The 21,605-nt window shown below is 44.2% G+C and overlaps 1 protein-coding gene across 5 annotated transcripts; it reads right to left on the reverse strand.

Annotated features, from left to right (window-relative positions):
* Positions 1-23: 23 nt before the first annotated feature.
* MTHFR (methylenetetrahydrofolate reductase) lies at positions 24-19,673 on the reverse strand. Of its 5 annotated transcripts, none has more exons than XM_042477982.1 (13): positions 19,508-19,673; positions 17,820-17,936; positions 11,765-12,037; positions 11,180-11,418; positions 10,245-10,355; positions 9,481-9,674; positions 8,791-9,041; positions 8,052-8,186; positions 7,604-7,784; positions 6,451-6,633; positions 1,574-1,675; positions 1,181-1,300; positions 24-865 (listed from the first exon to the last, which is right to left on the reverse strand). In XM_042477982.1, the coding sequence occupies exons 2-13, from the start codon at positions 17,921-17,923 to the stop codon at positions 668-670; spliced, it is 2,091 nt and encodes a 696-aa protein (XP_042333916.1). In that variant the 5' UTR covers positions 17,924-17,936; positions 19,508-19,673; the 3' UTR covers positions 24-667. The 5 variants fall into 5 exon arrangements, with proteins under 5 accessions (XP_042333916.1, XP_042333918.1, XP_042333920.1 ...); XM_042477984.1 differs by lacking the exon at positions 19,508-19,673 and adding an exon at positions 19,358-19,375; XM_042477986.1 differs by lacking the exon at positions 17,820-17,936 and having other exon boundaries at positions 19,508-19,672.
* Between the last annotated feature and the right edge of the window lie 1,932 nt (positions 19,674-21,605).

Raw genomic sequence — 21,605 nt, forward strand, 5'->3', positions numbered from 1 at the left:
TCACAAAGCAACCGACACAAGCCTGAACAGTTAGAAATGTTTTAATTTGTATTTTGTTTTCACCGCTTCTGGTTTCTTTTTATAAGTGCTCACATATCCAAACGCCTTTCCAAAGAGGGGGAAAAAACCCATGAAAATTCTCACTGTCCTGTCATCTTAAAAAAAATACAAATAAAAATAAATAGTTTAATCAAGCCTACCCCAATTCTCTGGCTATGGCCGATCCTTGTTGCCCAAAGTCTTGCCACTCGAGACTTCCCTGGCAAAAAGGACTTGTGAAACTACAGACGGAGAGCCGCCAATTACTTTAATAACTAGTCAGAAAGCTTCGCACTGAAGCAGAAAATTATTAAGGTGTGCAACCTGGATTAGGAAGGATGGAAAGCCAGAGAGTGAGGACTGTTAGGGGTTCCAGCTTTCATTGAGGCTACCTGAAAGGGCCGTAGGGCTTGTAACAACCAAAACAAGAGGTTTAAGGGTACTTTTCAGTCTTTTGGCTCAGAAGGGACAACCAACACCCTCGAAGGGTGTCCACCGACCTTGCCAGTGACAGGAAAGTGCAGCCAAGGGGTACTTCTACAGGAGTGTCGGTGCCACCGCAAGGCCTTGTGGCTCAGCGTCCCGAGGTCAAGCACGGCTGAAACCTAGGAGGGCAAAAGGGCCACCTTCACGGCTCTGCCAGACCGTTCAGCAGCTCGTACATGTCTTCCAGCACCTGCCAGAGGCAGCTCTCCAATGGGAAATCGTTGTCCACCAGGTTGACCAGGTAGTAGTTATCGTGGATGTACTGGATGATCATGCGGGAAGGGGACTCCTCTTCGTAGAGTTTGGCCCACTGCTCGATCCACAGGGCGAAGGCCTCGTCCTGTCCGCAAATGGAGGAGAAAGAGAGAACTCAGCTACAGCTAGGCGTACAATACGAGGGAGATGGGGTGCAACCTCAACCTATTACTTTCAATAGAACTGCAGCAGCATGGTCATCTTCCCTGGTGTGGCTGCTGCAGTTCCATTGAAAGTAATAGGTTGAGGTTGCACCCCATCTCCCTTGTGTCATCTTCCCTGGTGTCCGCTTCAGATGGGTCTGGGAGTTATAGTCTTAAGAAAAATAATGCTTCCAAGCTCCATTCTGCCCCATGAGGTCAAACACCTCCCCGGCATTTGAGCCGCACGACTCTCTTACCTTCCAGTACATGAAGCTCACTGGATCCACAACCGTCGGCTGGATGATCTCCCTGCCTGGGAAGATCCCCCAGGTCACGGCGTTGGGCTGCATGTCGTGGGCATTGGTGATGTTTTCTCCCTAAAGATGGGAACAGGGGAGGTGTTTAAAGGCAAGAAGGCCTGGGAAGGATTGTGTGCTCCGGAACAAGCTGCAATGGCAATGCATTTGCAGAGCGGAGCAGAAGGTCTGCCTTGAGAATGAGCAACCGCCATTGCGCCAACTGTTTTCCGAAGCCAGCTGCTGCATGAATGCGCACACAGCAGCTGGCATTGGGAAGGTGTCCTGATCCACACAATTCCATTTTGACATACATACATACAAAACAGGTTTCATCCCAAGGAAGGTTTGTACCTTGACGTTGACAATGTGGTAGTTCACTCGCTGACCGTATTTCTTCAGCACCGTCTGGAGGGCTCTGACGTTCTCGCTGGAAGTGAAGAACTCCAAGTAAGCCTGCAAGGAGTTGAGAAGAGATGTTAAGAAGCGTTAGGACCAGACAAATGGCAGGAAAGACCCCAGAAATGGTCTACAATAATGGATCTCAAACTGACATTTTAGGCTTCAGTTCCCAGAATCCCTAACCATAGGCCAAGCTGGCTGGGGCTTCTAAACTCCAAAAAACCAAAGTTTGATCAAAATTATTGATCCAAAGTTGAGCACGAACCAGGAGTGTGATGCTACAGCAAAAGAAAATGAATGCTATTTTAGCCTGTGTTAACAGAAGAATAGTTTCCAAGTTGAGGGAAGTAATAGCCTCACTATATTCTGCACTGGAGTACGATGTTCAATTTTGCACCTCCTTTTAAGAAATACATAGACAAGCTGGGGTAGGTTCAGAGACAACAAGGATGGTAAGAAGTATAGAGAATAAGATATTTGAGTCAAATGATAGTGAAACGGAGGAAAGGATGATTAAGAGAAAGAAGGCCGTGCCTGAAGGGCTGCAATGTAAAAAGAAACAACATTTCTGATAAGTAAAATGAGATTTACTGGTTATGGTGGGTGGGTTTATGGGGCATTGTATTTTACTGTATTTTAATGCTTTTGAATATTGTTGTAAGCCTCGATCTCATTAACGAGGCGGGGTATAAATTATTACTATTATTATTATTATTATTATTATTATTATTAGACATGGCAGGGTCCTGAACAGGGGGTCGGACTGCATGGTCCATGGGACCCTTCCAACTCTGATCTCATCATCTCGGATACAGATCTCTATCTCCTCCATTCAATGACACTCCTCAAACTAGGCTAGGTTTCCAACGCATGACTAATAACACAGAAGAGATCTGTCTTTCTCTTTCCTGGAAGGCAGCCATATGAGCAGAGATCACATTGAAAAGAAAGATCAGCTGTTCTACTTTTCCTTGCGACTTTCCCTTTCACTTTTAGAGAGGCCCAAACACCCGAGGAGGTAAGACCAATGCCTTGTTCGTCGGGGTGGTGGGCTTTTCAGAGGGTCTGATGAGCCAGGACCCCAAAGTTCGCAATGCAGCAGCTGGGAATGGAGCACTGGAAGGCGAGGGGGAAGAAGAGCTTGATGTGTTGATGGTGGAATGAGAGAAAGAGAGTGGCACAAAGCTTTCAAAGTTGTGTTGGTGTCAGTATGTTTGTGCATGCAAGGGAAAGTGGAGGAAGGAAGGAAGGAAGGAAGGAAGGAAGGGCTAGCAAGTGATAGGAAGGATGGATGGATGGAAGGAAGGAAGGAAACGAAAGTGGGTGCATGCCCTCTATTGCCAGCCTGCTATTAAGAAGTCTGGGGCACACAAGCCTACCTTGACCTTAATCTCCAAAGGAGACAGACAATAGGATAATCAGGAATCCCAAACCAGCTTCTCAATGGATAACAGTAACATAATTCCATTGACGGCTTACAGCAAAGAAGATGAAGGGACAGAAATATGGTCGGTGTAAATCCACGCAGGTTGAGTCTCCCTTATCTGAAAGTCCCCCAGAGTGGTGCCTTTGCTTTCTGGGGGTTCAATGTACACAATGTACAATGTATTTCATGCACATAATTGTTAAAACTACAGTATTGTGTATAAAGTTATAGTGCGCCCTTGGTGTCCATTGGGATTAGGTTCCAGGACCCCCTATGGATACCAAAATCCGTGGATGCTCAAGTCCTATTAAATATAATGTACAATGACAGAATTCAAAGATATAGCCGTGTTAGTCTGTAGAATCAGTATGTGGAGAGATCTTGTAGCGCCTTTGAGACTAACTGAAAGAAAGAAGTTGGCAGCATGAGCTTTCCTAGACTAAAGTCTACTTCCTCAGATGCATTTGGTGGAGTGGACTGTCATATATATATATATGTGTGTGTGTGTGTGTGTGTGTGTGTGTGTATTAACCTTTATTTATAAAGCGCTGTAAATTTACACTATATATATATATATATATATATATATATATATATATATATATATATAGTCAAACCATGGATACTTGAATTTGAGGATAAAAAATCAGTGAATATAGAGAGCTAACCGTAACTCCAGGCTATAAGATATATATGAAACATAAATGTATTTTGTGTTCAGACTTGAGTTCCATGTCCAAAATAATTTCATTACATATGGATATGCAAATATAGGTATTCCAAAACCCTAAAACATTGGAAATCCCAAACACTTCAGGTCCCGTTCGGATAAAGGATTATCAGCCTGCGCATGTTCTCCTCTCCTTGTAGAAAGAGCTTGCATTTAACTGTTCAGGAAGGGGAAGGGGTTAAAAATCAAGAGCCCTTTGTAATGGGGAGGCTCCCATGGGGTTTCTGTTTGTTCTGAAATATTCTGGGGGGAGAGAGAAGGAGGCAATTTCACCGTGGGGGTTCCCCTTTAATGGGTCTACCAGCAGGACCAAAGGTTTTGAAAATCACAGCCTGGTTTCCCTTTTGTCTCTGGTACACCCATGTGTGTGCATAGACCTGCTAATGCCACTTAATCTCTCTTTCCTCCTACTTTGCAGTTGCCTGGATTTAAGATCACAGCCTCTCGCTTCCAGCCCCCCATGCCAATTTCTTTCTGATTTTACAAGGATCGTGGTTCCCCCGGTGCCAACCGCAGGGCTGCCCATGTTTCTGAGTGGGGCATCTTTATTTCCTCCGTTGCTTCCAACACCTTCTAGCATGCTGGGCAACCAGAGGCCTTTGATACGGCTGGCTTCAGGCCCATCCTGCTCTTTTCACATCACTTTTGGCAACCCTTCTGACAAAAGGAAAGGAGGGGATCGCGGAAAGATTAATCCCACTAATATGAGGCCAGTCTGGGCACCATTTGCATTACAGCCCAAAACAGCTTTCATTTTAACTTGTCACCTTCTTTGCCACCGACGTCCCTTTGTTCAGATACATGGGAACCCAAGTATTGTGAAATATCATATTAAATTTGGCTGGGCTTGTCTGCAAGGTATTTGTTTTTTTTAAAACAGTACTTCCTTGGTGAAAAGAGCCAGCAGAGCTAGGTTTGTTGACATTTCAGGGAAATCAAACCAGTCTTTTAACTGTTTGCTCCACGATGGAAGAAAAGGTCGGGAGTTAGTGGGCAAAGTACAACAGCCCCATAAAATGGAAAGGAAGGGTCAATGATTTGCCATGATAAAACAAAATACAATGTCCATCCATAGTCAGTAGGGTTAGGGGCACAAGACCCCCGTGAATATGGAAAAACCGCAAATAACAAAAACCATCATGTTTTTACCTGAGAGGACACCTCTCTAGGAATCTCTAGGTCCTCCAGGGCAATTCTGTGGTCAATGTTTGACAGACACCGGCCATAGAACCTGCACTAAAGGAGTTACAAAGGCCTAGTAGAGTGTCCTCTCTAGGTCCTCCAGGGCAACTCTGTGGTCAGTGTCTGACAGACACCGGCCATAGAACTGCACTAAAGGAGTTACAAAGGTCTAGTAGAGTTTCCTCTCTAGGAATCTCTAGGTCCTCCAGGGCAACTCTGTGGTCAGTGTCTGACAGACACCGGCCATAGAACTGCACTAGAGGAGTTACAAGGCCTAGTAGAGTGTCCTCTCTAGGAATTTCTAGGTCCTCCAGGGCAACTCTGTGGTCAGTGTCTGACAGACACCGGCCATAGAACTGCACTAAAGGAGTTACAAAGGCCTAGTAGAGCGTCCTCTCTAGGAATCTCTAGGTCCTCCAGGGCAATTCTGTGGTCAATGTCTGACAGACACCGGCCATAGAACTGCACTAAAGGAGTTACAAAGGCCTAGTAGAGCGTCCTCTCTAGGAATCTCTAGGTCCTCCAGGGCAACTCTGTGGTCAGTGTCTGACAGACACCGGCCATAGGACTGCACTAAAGGAGTTACAAAGGCCTAGTAGAGTGTCCTCTCTAGGAATCTCTAGGTCCTCCAGGTCAACTCTGTGGTCAATGTCTGACAGACACCGGCCATAGAACTGCACTAGAGGAGTTACAAAGGCCTAGTAGAATGTCCTCTCTAGGAATCTCTAGGTCCTCCAGGGCAACTCTGTGGTCAGTGTCTGACAGACACCGGTCACAGAACTGCACTAGAGGAGTTACAAAGGCCTTGTAGAGTGTCCTCTCTAGGAATCTCTAGGGCGGGTTACACACCGCCAAAAAATACATATTCCATACGTATTAGGGTTAGGAAGGGACGGTGCTTCCGCACCCCCCCTAACCCTAGTATATATGGAATACGTACAACATGGCAGTGCCCCTTCCACATGGGGGCCGCCATATTGACGTAACGGACGCTCTGCGTCCGCACGTGGCGCACCAGAGGTGACGCCACGAGTGCGCCCTTTGGCACTTGCGGCGCCTCTTCCGGGGCCCGAGAAGGAGCGCGATTTCCGCGCTCCTTCTCTGCAGCGTCTGGGAGTCGCGCCGTTTAAAGGCTGCATCTCCCGGACGCTGCAAGTGGCGGCGGAGCCAGACCGCCGCTTTTTAGCGGTCTATAACCCGCCTAGGTCTTTTGGTGCGACTTTTAGTTAAAGCTGACCATAGAGTTGCACTGGAGGACCTGGATATTCCTTGGGAGAACATATTAATCAAATCCACAAATATCAAAGCTGCAAATATGGAGAGATGAGTGTATGTGACTTAGGCCACATTTTTAAGGCTTCATTCAAAAGGTGGACATACCCATTGGAAATAAGACTTAAAATTCAATAGGCTTGAGGAATGCAGAAGTCAAAATGATGGGGAGGAACAATGGGACAACAAGAGAATCAAGGAGGTACATAAAAAGGTTACCTTTTGGAAGACGTAGCCTCCTTCCGGCCCCCAGCCCACAATGGGGTCAGTGGACGGCTTGCCGTTGATGTTGGGCTGGGAGTTGATGGTCAGAATCCCCAACCTGTTCACTTTGGCCAGCTCTTCCTTCATTAGGTTGGTCTCAGCGGCCAGAGGGTCATCGTTCCACGGCAGACAAGTCACCTGAAGAAAGGAAAAAGGCAGCGTATTTGCATGTCACAATAAGCCATGGTTTGTCTTAACTAGGGTTTGTTTCATAAGCCATGATTCACCATAGCCTGTTGATCCATTTCTGTGGTTTTGCTGTCCTCCTGCTCATTTAATTCACAAATTTTAAAAAAATCTTTATACTTCATCCCATATCTTAAGATTTCTGGGTAGTTTACAGTTTAATCAGTTGAAATATAATCAGTTGGACAGAATATATTTTTTCAGGGTGGAAAACAAACCTGGTGAAAAGCAAGAGTATAATCTGTCCTAGGGGCACCGACCTCCTCTACTCTTAGGAGTAAGCACAAAGTGTTATATCTGATGGGATTTTATAAGTTCTTTGACATTATTTCACTTTCCTTCATCCTTTAGATCCTTTGCTATATGCCCCTAAGTTTTACCCTCGGCTTATCCATGGGGGATAGCAAAATCCATAAATTTGGCCGCAAAACTTGCCCTGGGATTAATCATGAGGTCGACTTATAGTCAAGTATATACGGTACTTCCTCAGATGCATCTGGATAATGATAAGGTTATTATTCTAATGATAAGCTTAATACCATTATTAAATCCATATATTCAACAAGAAAAGGAAAAAGAACCCACTTTCTCATAATAACCTATGAACCCATGAGACGATTAGCATAATTCATTATATATTGTGACATCGCCTACATTTTTTGGAGTTCTATGGAAACTATAGCTTTTTGTGGGCCTTTTGGGCTCTGTGGCCATGTTCTAGAAGAGTTTATCCCTGACATTTCCCCAGCATCTGTGGCTGGTATCTTCAGAGATCTATGGAAACTGTCACAAGACGTTGCTGAGTTCTGAAATCGACCACCACACCATTGGTTATGGCACCATAGTCGCCGCTCCGCCTGCAATACCTAAACCTGCCCTTTTCTCCATGCAGGATTGTTGCTCAGGATGCGACGACACTCACCCTGTGCCCATTTTTGTTGGGTTCTCTGGCGATGTAACACCTGAACACCTCGAAGACGCTCTCCTCGCTGGTCAGCTCTTCCCCCCACATCTTCAGGAGTTCGTCCCGGGGAGATTTGCTCTTCAAGTAGAACAGGTAATAGTCCTTCAGGTCCCCAAATGCAGGAGAGGATGAGTTGCCCCTAAAGGTTTTTAAAAGGGGGGAGAAATACATTAGTGGAATGAAGTGAGAATCTCCATTTAGGGAGAGATAATGTATATCAAGAGAAAAATCAATAGAATTGCATGTGCTTCTAAGTCGCCGGTTGACTTATGGCAACCCATGGGTCCTTTCTAGCAGCATCAGAGATATCTTTCATACCACATCTTAAAATTTGCAGACAGGCTCGTTTGCTTGCAAGTTCAACCAGATTCTTCCATGGCGATCCACCCACTTGGCCCATACTCACCACCGGCCGTTGGGAAACTCATCCCATTCTTGAGTCCGGTAGATGTAACTCTTTGGCCGAGAGGCCCAGAAAATCGGCCGGACGTCTTCCACTCGCCGCTTGGGGTGAGCGCTGACCGCCCAGGGCAAAGGACGCCTTTGTTTGGGAAAAGAAAGGGATAGAAGATTAAAATGGCTGCACCTTTACTTGGTTAGGACATCTGTTACGGTTTTTCCCAGGTCCCTCCAAGAGCCACTGTCAAACGGCATGCTAGGCCACTGTTTTAATCCAAGTATGCGCAACTGCAGAGATAATGCAATTTGACATTGTTTATGACGTCCTGGGATTTGCACTTTTGTATGTTTGCAGCAAATTGGGAAAAAGAAACCCCAAAATACATGAAAAACAGCTACAAATATGCAAAGAAGGTTTTTTTAAATTGCAAACTTGTAATCATTTTTAAAGACTAAACATACAGTATATGGAATACTTTACTGTATCTGTTTAAAAGCCAGATCATGTGGAACCTAAAACAATTGAAACCAGCATCAACCTTAGACGTTTGTCATGTTTGTCCGATGCCTGACACAGACTACATCCAGACTTTAGCTGCCATGGGTCAGAAAGCTCTGGTACCACAAGCTAGAAATCTCAGGGGTCCATGGCATTGGGCCACAGCAGTTAAAGCAGTGTCAAAGTGCATTATTTCTGCAGTGCAAACGTAACCGTAGAGGAGGGAAATCTTTCCTCCGGAGCTTACCTTGGATCCTCCTTCCAGAGGCCTAAGCGCTTGAGCACCTCTATGCTGGCCACTTCCCGGTTCAAGGTGTAAATATGGAGGCCGTGGACCAGGCCGCTGTCCAGCAGCTCCCGGCACATGGTGACAGCCAGCTCGATGCCGTAGTTCCTGATGGCCGCGTCGTTGTCCTTGATGGGTTCAATGACGTCCTTGATCTCCTGGGGGACCTCCAGCTTGGAGAGTTTTACAAGCTGTCGCAGGGAATGGTATCCCTGGAAGGGATGAAGGTGGAAATAAATGAGCATCACAAAAAAATGCCAACTGATTGTCCAGTTCCCAATTGGTCAAAACAGCTCTTGCAGAGGAAAAATCAAAGACTGACCCTAAGTCCTAAGTTAGGTAGCACCTAATTCTCTGAAGATGCCAGCCACAGATGCTGGTGAAACGTCAGGAATAAACTCTTCTAGAATATGGCCACAGAGCCTGAAAAACCCGCATTAACTATGAGTGCCGGCCATGAAAGCCTTTGACTTCACATAGATTTGCCATTGGCTTCCTCTGAGGCTGAGAGTGGGGTTTGCTCCAGGATCACCCAATGAATTTCTCCAGATTTGAACCCTGGTCTCCTGGAGTCCTACTGCAGTACTCAAACCACTATGCTACTCTGGTTCTATGATGCTCAAAGGTTGCTAATATTTCACTAAGCCTTACCTGTATGGGGAATATTCCAGGGACGATGGGGCAGGTGATACCGATGGCTTGGCAGTCCCTCAAGAATGCGAGAAAGGTCTCTGCCCGGAAGAAGAGCTGCGTCACGACGAAATCGGCGCCGGCTGATACCTTCTCTTTCAGATGTTTCAAATCATCAGTATAACTCTCTGCTTCGGGGTGTCCTTTGGGATAGCCTTTGGGAGTCAACATAATTGATAGAAAAAGAAAGAAAGAAAGAAAGAAAGAAGAAAGAAAGAGAAAGCACTTAATAACTGAATTTCCCCCCTCTCTTTTACCAAAGGTTACAAAACACATCTTTAATGTTGTGTGCCTACTAGTCATTTCTGTCTTATGGCAACCCGATCCTGGGGTTTTCTGTAGGATTTATTCTGGGGGTGACTTTCCCAGCATCACCCAATGGTTTTCCAAGGCTGAACTGGGATTCAAACCTTGGTCTTGCGGAATCCCAGTCCCATGCTCAAACCACTATACCCCATACTGTCTCTCTACAAAACCTCTGTGCTTCACACAAATAACACCTATTTTAAATCTTAGCCAGCAGTCCCAAATGCTAATCAAAAACAAAGACTAAAATAAAATAGGATCTCTCTTGCAGGATACTGCAAAAGCATTTTGTGGATGTGGTTGGAATGAAAGTCCCAGCATCCCCAGCCAACCAAGCCCTGCAGTCCAATTACCTCTGGAGTGGATTCCGGTTGATTCCCACCCCTGCCATAAAAGAAGAGAAGACCTGGCTTCCTCACCTGCCACGCAGATATCAAAATAATCATCAAACTCGTGACGGATGTGCTTCACCAGGTCGACGGCGTAGTTGAATCCGCCGACTTCCTCCTCCCATTCTTCACCAATAGGATCTGCACAAGATGGTGGCAAAAAGGAGAAAGAGAGAGAAAGAACGAGAGGTATTCTTAGTAAACTCAGTCCCCTTCACCGCAGGCTTTACTTCAATGCCTTCTGCCCCTATACTACATGTTGAGTTTCCCTTATCCGAAATGCTTGGGACCAGACATGTTTTCAATTTTGGAATATTTGTGTATATGTAAGGGGACCCAAGTCTGAACATGAAATTCATTTCATATACACCTTATGCACATACCCTGGTGGTCATTTTATACACAATACTTTAAATCATTTTGTGCACGAAACCAAGTTTGTGTGTACTGAACCATCAGAAAGCAAAGGCGTCACTCTCTCAACCAACCAGCTGGACAATTTTGGATTCTGGAATATTTCGAATTTCAAAACGCTGGATAAAGGAGACCCAACCTGCATCTGTTTTAAACTTTGTAAGTCACATTGGACTGGAGGAAAAAATAGGATAGCATCATTCTCATCTTCATCTTTCATGCTTTCCCGTAAGGGTCCGGGAATAAAGAAACTTGCCTTTCTATTGAATCAGATAATTGGTCCACCACAAATGGGGAACCTAGGGACTTCCTCGAGTTGTGGTAATCCAACTCCCATCAGTTCAGGTCAGCGTACTCAGTGTGCATGGATGATGATAGCTGTGGTCCTGCAATGTCTTGAAGGCCACAGGTTCCCCACCCGACCCCACACCGCATGGACTAGCAGCAAGTCCCCAAAGTTTCCAGGCAAGGACTTTCCAGAAAACACCAAGAATGAAACCTGAGATCTTCTGTATGCAAAGGAAGCATTCTACCGCTAAGCCACAGCTCACCTCCACGGAGCGCCATGATATTCTTCAGCCCCAACCGCTTGGCTTTCTGTAAGTGTGCCGTGATGGTCTCCCGGGTCTGGTTGCAGCAGGTCATGTGGAGGACGGTTTCCAGGCCACAGTAGTTGAGCGCCGTGCTGGCCATCATCATGGAGGAGGTTTCCTTATCAGAGCCCGGGTCACCAGCCGGGTGCCAGGTGACGTCGATGAAGAGCGGGCCTCCCACTCCCATGCGGTCAAACCTGCGGGGTTGAGATCCAAACACGAGGGGTAAAAATTAGCAGGCGGTAGAGTGTTTGTGGGGGCAACCATGATTCCAAGGTGGTGGGATCAGGTTAATAAAGTCTCGCTCAGGAAACATAAGGGCATCTAGAAGGTCTTACAGCGCTTTATAAATAAAGGTTAATAATAAGGTTAATAAGGTCCCCATAATGCCATAGTAGTGGGACAGGAGCAGGTCTTCACATTGGTGACAGAAGTGGGCTGTGCCAATAAACCTACTAATTACAAATAATTAAAATACAGAGCTCAGTTGTTCATTGCTCTATTTTTTCTCCCCACCCTTCCCATCCACAGCAGCTCTGTCACCTGGAAATGAGGTTGACGGCTCCATTGGCGGTCCGTGGAGGGAAGAACTCAAGGGAAAACCACTTGTCCCCGGACTCCTGCCGCCGACGCATCTTCTCGCGGAGACGGTCGTGTTGCTCGATGTCCAGGACGGGCGTGGAGCACCGTGAACTCTCCTTGGAGCTCTCGCTTCCGCTGCTGCTTCCGCCATCGGGCCGGGAGCTGGCGAAGCCGTTGCTGACAACGGTGAGGCCGCCATTGGCGCTGTAGGACTCCTTGACCATGGTAAGTGACCTGGGGGGAGCAAAGAGAAAGGCAATGAAGCCAGAAACTACATGGCAATGGTGCTTTGTGCTTTGCTTTTTAAAAAATCTTGCACAGAAATAGAATCGTAGAATCGGAAGGGGTCCCAAAAGATCATTCAGTCCGGTCTCCAAATGAATGCTGGATCTCCAGCTAAGCATCCCTAGCACCCTTTTTTCAAAGATGAAAACCCACCACTTCTCTAAACCGGTCATTGGTCCCATTGCTGAACCGCTCTTACCATTGGGAAGTTCCTTCTCGTGTTCAATCAAAATCTACTCTTCTGTAACAAGTACAGGTTGAATATGTTGTTTCTGTTGTTGTGCGCCTTCCAGTCATTTCTGATTTAGGGCGACGCTAAGGTGGTGAACGTATCGTGGGCATTTCTTGGCAACTTTCTCCAGAGGGGGTTTACAATGGCCATCCTCCGAGGCTGAGAGTGTGTGGCTTGTCAGTGGGTTTCCATGGCCAAGCTGGGTATTCAAACTCTGTCCTTCATAGTCCATCATCACTCAAACCATTACACCAGACTGGTTCACACAGGCTGAGTATCCCTTTTCTAAAATGTCTGGGACCAGAAGTGTTTCAGATTTGTCTTTGGATTCTGGAATATTTGCATATACAGTACAGCCAGACATATAAAAGCACTATTTTTAAGTTATCCTCCCATAAGAATAAACTTTTAGGGGTTCACCTGATGTTCTAGATAACACCCCTTCCTCTGAGCAAGACAGCTGTAGTTCAACAAAAGTAAAAATGTCACTTTCCGCATCCAATTTTACTTCCAGTCATGTGCATTGCCCATATATTCCCGAAGCTCAAATATTAGACTCTGTGGATCTGAAGGAGATTGCAACCCACAAAAGCTCAGGCGCAAACAAATCAGTCAGGCTTAAGGGTGTCGCAAGAAACTGGGTTGTTCTGTTAATCTTTAAGGGGCCGCGTGACTCTCAAGTCATATTTTGCTGCATCAGAGAAAAAGCAGCCACTCAGTTGGGGATTAAGTTTATCAAAGTGCTGAAGTAGGGAGGAAAATACCAAAGTAGGGACAAGGGAGATGGACCCATTAAATGAAAAAAAGATGCAAGACATTGAAGACTGTGTGTGTTGCGTACCTTTGGGTCATTGCCAAGATTTGGTGACCCTAAGGCGAACGTATCATGGGGTTTTCTTGGCAAGATTTGTTCAAATAGGGTTTATTTTGGTTTGCCTTCGGGGCTGAGAAAATGTGACTTGCCCAAGATCATCCAGTGGGTTTCATGGCTGAGCTGGGAATCGAATCCTGGTCTCCAGAGTCGTAGTCCAATGCTCAAACCACTGCGCCATGCTAGCTCACATTAAAAATTAATGTTCTAGATGATATGCAGGTGATATAATAAGGAAAAGTTGCTCGCCAGCTGGGATGAACCAAACCACATGTTTCATCTGAGCTTTAGGAATCTATGGGCAATACACATGTTCAAACAAGAAGCCGAAACAACTCAACCGAGGCTACTGTACTTTGGACATATTGTGACCTGACCCCTTTGAAAAGACAACCATGTTGGGAAAGGCGGAAGGCAACAGGAAAAGAGGAAGACTTCATTAAAGGTGGATAGAGCCTATCATGGAAACCATGACTCTAAATTTGCAAGACCTGAGCAGGGCTGTTGGAAGTCTCTCGTTGTGTTGTTGTGTGCCTTCAAATCATTTTTGACTTGTGGCAATCCTAAAGCGAACCTATTGTGGGGTTTTCTTGGCAAGATTTGTTCAGAGGAGGTGTGCCATTGCCTTCTCCTGAGGCTGAAAGAGTGGGACCTGCCCATGTCATTCAGTGGGTTTCCATAGCCAAGCATGGATTCAAACCCTAGTCTCCTGCAGTGTTAGAACAACACACAACCCACTACGCTGGTTCATAGGGTGGTCGAGTGAGGAATTCGAACCCTGGTCTCCTGTAGTCTTAGCCCAATGTTCAAACCACTCCACCACGCTGGCGCATAGGGGCTGGATCTGCATCGCAGAAATAATCTAATTTCACACCACTTTAACTGCCATGATTCAGTGCGCTGGCTCATAGAGTGGTTGTAAGTCAAGGCCTATTTAACAGCAGTTCACAGCAACAACAACAAGGAAACGGGTGTGAAGAACACTATGTTCTCAGCCCCACACATACATCCAGGTCTGGACCAGTTAAGAGCCCCGGAGGGCTGTCATAATTTTTTTTAAGCTCTCAGCCATTGACTCCTTATTGGAAAAAGAAGGATTTCCCCTTATGGGGCCATGCAGAAACTGCCTACCTTTTCCAAGGTTGCTTTTTTGGCAAGAAGGTGGGATTTTTTTTATTAAAAACATGCATGCTATAGGGCAGAAATCCTCTCCTTGTCCCAATCCCCAATCTCTCTTCCCCAGCCAGATTCTTCTACCATCTCACCTAATGAAGATCCCAAAATGTTCTCAAAGTACAAAAAGATCCCAAGCCAGATCAGCTCTGGTTGGCCCTTGGGTGGTTTTTTTCATGTCTTTTGGGGTCTGGATCACTTTGTGTCAAGTTGCCTAAATACCCGGAAAGGTACCAAATCTGGTCTGATTTTGGAAGCTAAGCTGGGTCAGCCCTGGTTATTACTTGGAAGAGAGGCCACCAACAAATCCCAAGTACTGGAGGCTCTACTTCAGAGGAAGGAGCTGGCAAAAGCACAATTTCTTGCCTTAGAGAACCCCATGAAATTAATGGGGTCGCCATAAGTCGACAGGTGAATTGAAGGCATGCACGCACACACAGACAAAGCACTAGATCCTGCGTGATCTTGGAATCCAAGCAGGATCAGCCTTGGTTAGTCCTTGGATGAGAGACCAATGCGTACCAAGTGCTCTATTTCAGTGGAAGGAATTGGCAAACCGCCTTTGAGGATTCCTTGCCTAGGTAAACCCTATGAAATTAATGGGGGTCACCATACATTGACAATTGACTTGAAGACGCACAGATAGGTGAAAGAGAGACCCACAAGTCATCCTATCACCCACAGCCCTGCTCAGGTCTTGCAAACTCAACACCGCTGTGCCTTCCTTGAATGAGTGTTATCCATCAGGAATGCAATCTTTCCTCTTTCCCTCTTACCTTTCCTGAACATTATTGTCCTTTCCAGAGAGTCCTGTCTTCCTATTCCTGGGAGCAGAGTAACCTGCAAGCAGAAGTATTTAAGAATGATTAATGGACGGTTTCATTTCCAAAGGACGGCGCAACCTGCCCACACTTGCCTGGTGTCCTGATCCTTCCTGGCCACTGCCCACATATGCCTGGGGTTCCTCTCCCTCTTGGCAATCTGGCTGGCACCCTCCACTTTTATTTGCTGTCCACACTGGCATGCAGCCGAGACCCGACCTGGACGTCCTCCTGGGAGTTTGAACTCAGCTGCACCGGCTCCAAAATGGACCCCAGCCAGCACAGCCTCTGCCTCCGCACATGCAGGCGATGTGGCAACTATAGCAATGCCTCCCAATTCCCACTTGGGTTCCCAAAAGGCAGACAAAGGCCAGGCTTTCTAGGTGCGCCGACGGCCAATCGCAGCCCCGGACTCACCTGGGGAGGGTTGGCCTCACCTGTCAATCAGAAGCCAAACCTAGCATGGCTTCCAATCCAAGGCAGCGCACTGCAAGCCCATGCCATCTGTTTGCAAGCCACACAAACAGAAGCTTTGTTTGCTGGCTGGAGCATCTCACAACAGTTTGCAAGGACTGTTTGTCTGTCTCTGTAGGGATTATGCACCCTGGTGCCTTTTTCTGGGCCGCTGACCAGGTGGCCGAGATAATCCGACAATCTCTCCTTTGCTCTGCAAACATGTTAAAAGGAAAGCGGGGAGGTAGGCGCACTGCTCTTTCACTGAAACATGTATATTGTGTGCTTCAGAGAAAGAGAGAGATCTGTGCCTGCCTTACAGAGATTTTTTGGATTGTGTTACACATATTGCGTATGTATATGTGTGCCTTTACGTCACATACACATATTCTGTGCGCGCGCGCACGCCTTCGCCTGTCGACTTGCGGCTTTTCTTAGGCAGGGAAGACTCCCAGGGTTTTCCGATTTTCCTTTCCAAAGGAAACAGCCAAAGCTTTATTAAGAGCAACTATACATCTTGTAACAGTGAATGACACCTTCTTGTATGGCCTCCTCTTAAAAGGTTTTCTGGGGTGCTGAGAGTATTCAAAGATATAGCCATGTTAGTCTATAGAATCAATACACAGAGAGGTCTTGCGGCATCTTTGAGACTAGCTGAACGAAAGAAATGGGCTGAGAGTGTGCGACTTGGTCATGGTCGCCTTTTTCACAGCCAAGCGAGGACTCAAATCCAGAGTCGGAGCAAACCACCATGCCATGCTGGCTCCGAACTCACCCCTGGCAATTGCAAATTTCATTCTTTGCCACGGAGGAGGAATACGCAAGGACAGAGGTTTACCCAGACCTCTATGCCTGGCCTCCTTCCAAGTTGGCATGAGCGGTGGAAAAATAGTACTTGCGCTCACAGATGCCAAGGAGAGGTTGGCGACCCGAATCTTTCCTCTTCGTGGGAACAATTATCATCGGAGCAGAAGTCTCGTCCTGGATCTTCTTATGTAACAAGGAGGCAGGGAGAACTGGGACAAAGCCAGTGTCCTCATTCCTCAAAAACGAAAGCGCAATGGGGTCTTCCATATTCCCAGGAGCGCAGGAGCTCCGTGAATTAAACGCAAACGTAAAGACCTTGTGAAACCACAAACCCCAGGTCTTCATCGCACTGGTGTGATTAAACACTCCATTTTAATTTGCATTAAGAATTTGGGACAAGGTGGCATACAAGTATCCTTAAAAAGCAAAATACCCAATGCATTGCTCTGCCTTTCCGTATCTTTCCACAACAATGCAGGTTTTTAAACTACTCTATTGCAGGCATTGTTTTTGGTTGCAGCGTGTGTTTTCCGCCTTATCTAACTTCCGCGTTCAAAGCAAAACCGACAGATCTGTCAGATCCTTTGTCTCTCTTGCAAAACATGCCTCCAAACTACATTTTCAACAAATACATGGAGAAAAACTGGTTTTTTAAACCTCATCTGGGTAACGGAGCCAACAAAACATAACTCTCGGCTGTTGTTTCTTCGTCCTCTCTTTTCCTTTCCTTTGCATTTTGCTTTGTCATTTTAAGGAGTTTCTCCTGTACTACATTTGATCTTGGTTTTATCATTCAATCCTCCCCTGGACATCTCAGTGGTTCAAATCCAGTGAAAAACAGGTTCCTCCAATTGCCTTGAGTCTGGAATACATACATCTCTTCCATGCTTTTCTTTCTGCAAGGGTCTTCACAGTCTGATATATATGAGAAGAACAAGCGGAGGTAAGCCATACCTAAACCATCTCCTAGCACTGATGCTCTCCCCATTGAATAGCAGCAGTGCCTGCTTTCTATGAACAAACCTTCCCCCTAATACTGGAACTGGCCAATTGGAAGCCCTCCAAAAACGTGGTCAGATTGCAACACCCATCATCCCCAAGCCCAACACAATCGTGAAGGTGGGAGCTGCAATCTAAAGCCACGCTGAGGGATGCAAGTTACCCAGCCCTGGACCATGACTGGAGACCAGGGTTCGATTTCCAGCTTGGCCACGAAACGCACTGGGCGACCTTGCAAGTCACACTCTCTCGGCCTCAGGGGAAGGCAAAGGCAACCGGCCTTTGAATAAATCTTGCCAAGAAAACCCCATGATAGGGTTGCCTTAGGGCTGCCACAAATCAGAAGCGACTTGAAGGCACCCAGCAACAACAAACCTGCATTTATCTTCTTTTATGTAAGTCGAGAGGGTGGGTTTGCTACTCTTCCTCAACGCAACTTTTAAGCTGGCTGCTCTCTTGTCGCATTCACAACTTTGCATTGTAGTTTTCAGGCTGCAAAGAGGGGGAAGACCATTTCTGTATTACGCACACAAATAAGAGTCAGAAACCAGGCTCGAAAACCACAGCGGAGCATCTCCGTTTCCCCAGAGCGATCCTTCGCACCATGTCAAGAAAATGCACCCGCAAACTAAGAGTTGTGCATTACATGCAGCCCCCAAAAACTACATGCGACCCCAAAGTATTGCAAGGGAGGAACTAAAAGGCATTCTGGAGGGGTGCTGATCCCCGAAATAAGAAAAAGGGGATTAAGTGTCCTCCTCCTTTCATTCCACCCATATAAGGGGTGAAATAGGAGGGGAAGAAGGCCACGTGTATATATAAGGTTATGCAAGGAGAGTATTTTTGGCAATGGAAGCAGCTGCGAAAACGTGCGGAGGGAAAACTCATAGGGAATGAATGGGAAAAGAGGCGACGAAAAGCCAGGGAGAAAGGGGGGGGGGAAAAAAATTACGGGGGGGAAAGCGAGAACGAGAGAAGAGCTAAAAGGAAAAGTCTTATCTATTTATTTAGGAAGCAAAATAATAATAATAATAATAATAATAATAATAATAATAATGTTTCTGATTTTTCTGTTTGAATAGAATCAGGGAATATTGTGAGTTCTGGGGAAAGAGCAGGATGCAAATAATAATAATAATAATAATAATAATAATAATAATAATAATAATAATATTTGCATCCTGCTCTATTTTATAGAAATAATAATAGGATGAAGCGTAGAAAGATTTTAAATCCTGTTGATTATTATTATTATTATTATTACATTTATTTAATCTAATGCTATAAAAGAGGGGGCCTTTATGGGTCATGCCTTCTAGATGATTAATTTAAATAACTTATTATTTTAAAATTAATTTAATTATTAAATTAAATTACGTTAAATTAGATTAAACAAACAGGTCCATATGGCAGAAAGAAGTCATTTTTAAAAAATTAAATTAATTATTTGAATTAAATTAAAATTAATTTACCATTATTAGAAATTATTTCTTTCTGCCATATGGACCTTTTGGGAGTATGTTTCAGAGTGCTGTTTTTTAATCCTGTATTATTATTATTATTAAATATAATATTATTATTATTAAATATAATAATAATAATAATAATAATAATAATAATAATAATAATGTTAAATATAATATTATTAAATATAATAATATTATATAATAATTAAATATAATAATATAAAATATAATAATAATAATATATTGAATATAATAATAATATATTAAATATAATAATAAATATTAATAATAATAATAATCCTGTTTTATTTTTTTTTAAATACTGATGTTTAATTCCTCTTTTGTAACTTTTGTAAATATTTATTAGTAAATTATTATTATTGTCAGCCACCTTGAATCCCATTTAGTGCAACAAATAATATATAAATTAACATTAAATAAACAAACATGGAGGGGCTGGGTGTTATTTCTCCTCATTCAGTCCCCACATCCCTCCCTCGATGCCTCTCTTAAGGGGTCTCCCATCTCATTCTCTCTTCCTCCCCCCCTCCAGCCCCCGATTTGGACTCTTCCACCCCATCTTTCCCCTGCGCTTACCTGGTCTCTGGAATCTACCACTTTCCACCGTAGGGGGGGCAGCGGCGGAAGGATTTTTTAGCCCCCTTCTTTTGACAGCCACGAGGGAGAAAGGAGAGCGAGGAGAGGGGCGACGCACGCGCTCACCTTAAGAATCCCTCCGCCCACCTCTCCTTTCAAAAGGGCTGACGCAACTCCCAAGGCCACGCCCCCTTTTCGACTAAAAGTTTAAACCCCAATGGCGGCGCTAATGGCTTCTTCAATCTGCCCGCTTCCAAAATGGCGGCTGTTGCTTCATAGTCCTCACAAAATAGGACTGTCTCTGTTGCCTGGATACCGCCTGAGATCTTGGCCTTCCATCCTTTATTTTATACACACAATTATAGTTTATTTTTTATAGATAGATACACACACACACAAATATATATATATATATATATATATATATATATGTATATATATATATATATATAAATCATGGAATTATAGTTTATTTTTATAGAAAGATGCACATATATGATGGAATTATAGTTTATTTTTATAGGAAGATAGATACACACACACACACATATATATGGAATTAGCTTATTTTTATAGATAGATAGACACATATATCATAAAATTATAGTTTATTTTTATAGATACACACATATATATTACAGAATTATAGTTTATTTTTATAGATAGATGGATACACACACACACATATATATATACTGTATCATAGAATTATACAGTAGTTTATTTTTATAGATACACACACACACACACACACACATATATAATAGACATAGTTTAGATAGATACACACACACACACACAAACATATATATATATCATAGAATTATAGTTTATTTTATAGATAGATACACACACACATATATATCAGTCCAAAATCTCTGGGAGACCAAAGTTTGGGAACCACTGCTCTAGACCCATGGACAGCTTCCATGCCAGAAAGAAATTGCCCCAAATAGCTAAAAATAGTAGAATTAAAATAGCTGCCCTTTGTCTTTACTTTAATCCAGACTTTTGAACTGCAGGCCATTCCAAACTGGTTAAATGTCAAACCAGGTAAATATTTATTAACGTGGCATAGTCTCATGCGCTGGTCCAAAACTGGCATGGCGCAATCCTTGCGCCATCCATGTCCAGGGTTACGCACTTGCAAACCAAAGTGAACTTAAAAACATTTTGCCTACTTTCCAACTGTATTTGCAAACAGAGAGTACAAAGCTCTATGCACCGTTTTACTATTAGTTGATATTTAACTGAGCTAAAAGCCATTCTGTTCAGGGAAGCATTCCCAAACATTACTTGATTGGTATTTGATGTTTATTTTAATCTGGGTTGTTTGTATATTTTTGTTTAATGGCATTGCGTATTAGTTTTGTGTTATATTCCATTTTCTAGTACGTCCATTTTATTTTATTCTATTCTATTTTATGTACAGTGCTGTGTAAACCTACAGTGCTTTATAAATAAAGTTTAATGATGATGATAATAATAATAATAATAATAATAATAATAATAACACGCTTGATTCATCGGTGTACATAGCTCTTCTCAGCTGCATCCACACTACAGAAATAATCCAGTTTGACACCACTTTAGCTGCCATCGCTCAATGCAATGGAGTTCTGCCGCACACAAACCGAAATTCAGGCTGCTTGTATATTTGTGCATTTTTATTTTACTTGGAAAGTCAAGCATTGTGCATCTTTCTTGCAGCAACAGTCCCGACTGATCCACGCTCCTGTAAAAACTGTTTGACGATCCATCACATTTAAACGGCATGATCACTAATACTAGATGATCTATTGCATCGGAGTTTGAGGATCCATTGGTTCTTCAGGTTGTGTGATCCATTGCATTTCAACTGGGCAGTCCATTGGTTTCTCAAGTCTGATGATCCGTCACATTTATAGCGCATGATCATCCATGTTGGATGATCTACTGAATTGGAGTTGGAGGATCCACTGGTTCTTCAGGTTGTGTGGTCTATTTTATTGGAGTCTGGTGATCCAATACTATTGTACGTGTATTGTAATTTTATGTAAACCGCCCTGATCTATGGAAGGTGCGGTATATAAATAAAAACTTTATTATTATTATTATT

The sequence above is a fragment of the Sceloporus undulatus genome, chromosome 7 (assembly GCF_019175285.1).
Source record: "Sceloporus undulatus isolate JIND9_A2432 ecotype Alabama chromosome 7, SceUnd_v1.1, whole genome shotgun sequence".
In the NCBI taxonomy this organism is placed as follows: Eukaryota; Metazoa; Chordata; class Lepidosauria; order Squamata; family Phrynosomatidae; genus Sceloporus; species Sceloporus undulatus.

Coding starts and splice junctions, on each gene's coding strand:
- MTHFR (XM_042477982.1), bottom strand. CDS start 17,923: ATGCAAAGTTGTGAATGCGACAAGAGAGCAGCCAGCTTAAAAGTTGCG. Junction 9,042..9,480: donor CTGGAATATTCCCCATACAG/GTAAGGCTTAGT, acceptor CATCCCTTCCAG/GGATACCATTCCCTGCGACA. Junction 866..1,180: donor TGAGCTTCATGTACTGGAAG/GTAAGAGAGTCG, acceptor ATTTGCGGACAG/GACGAGGCCTTCGCCCTGTG.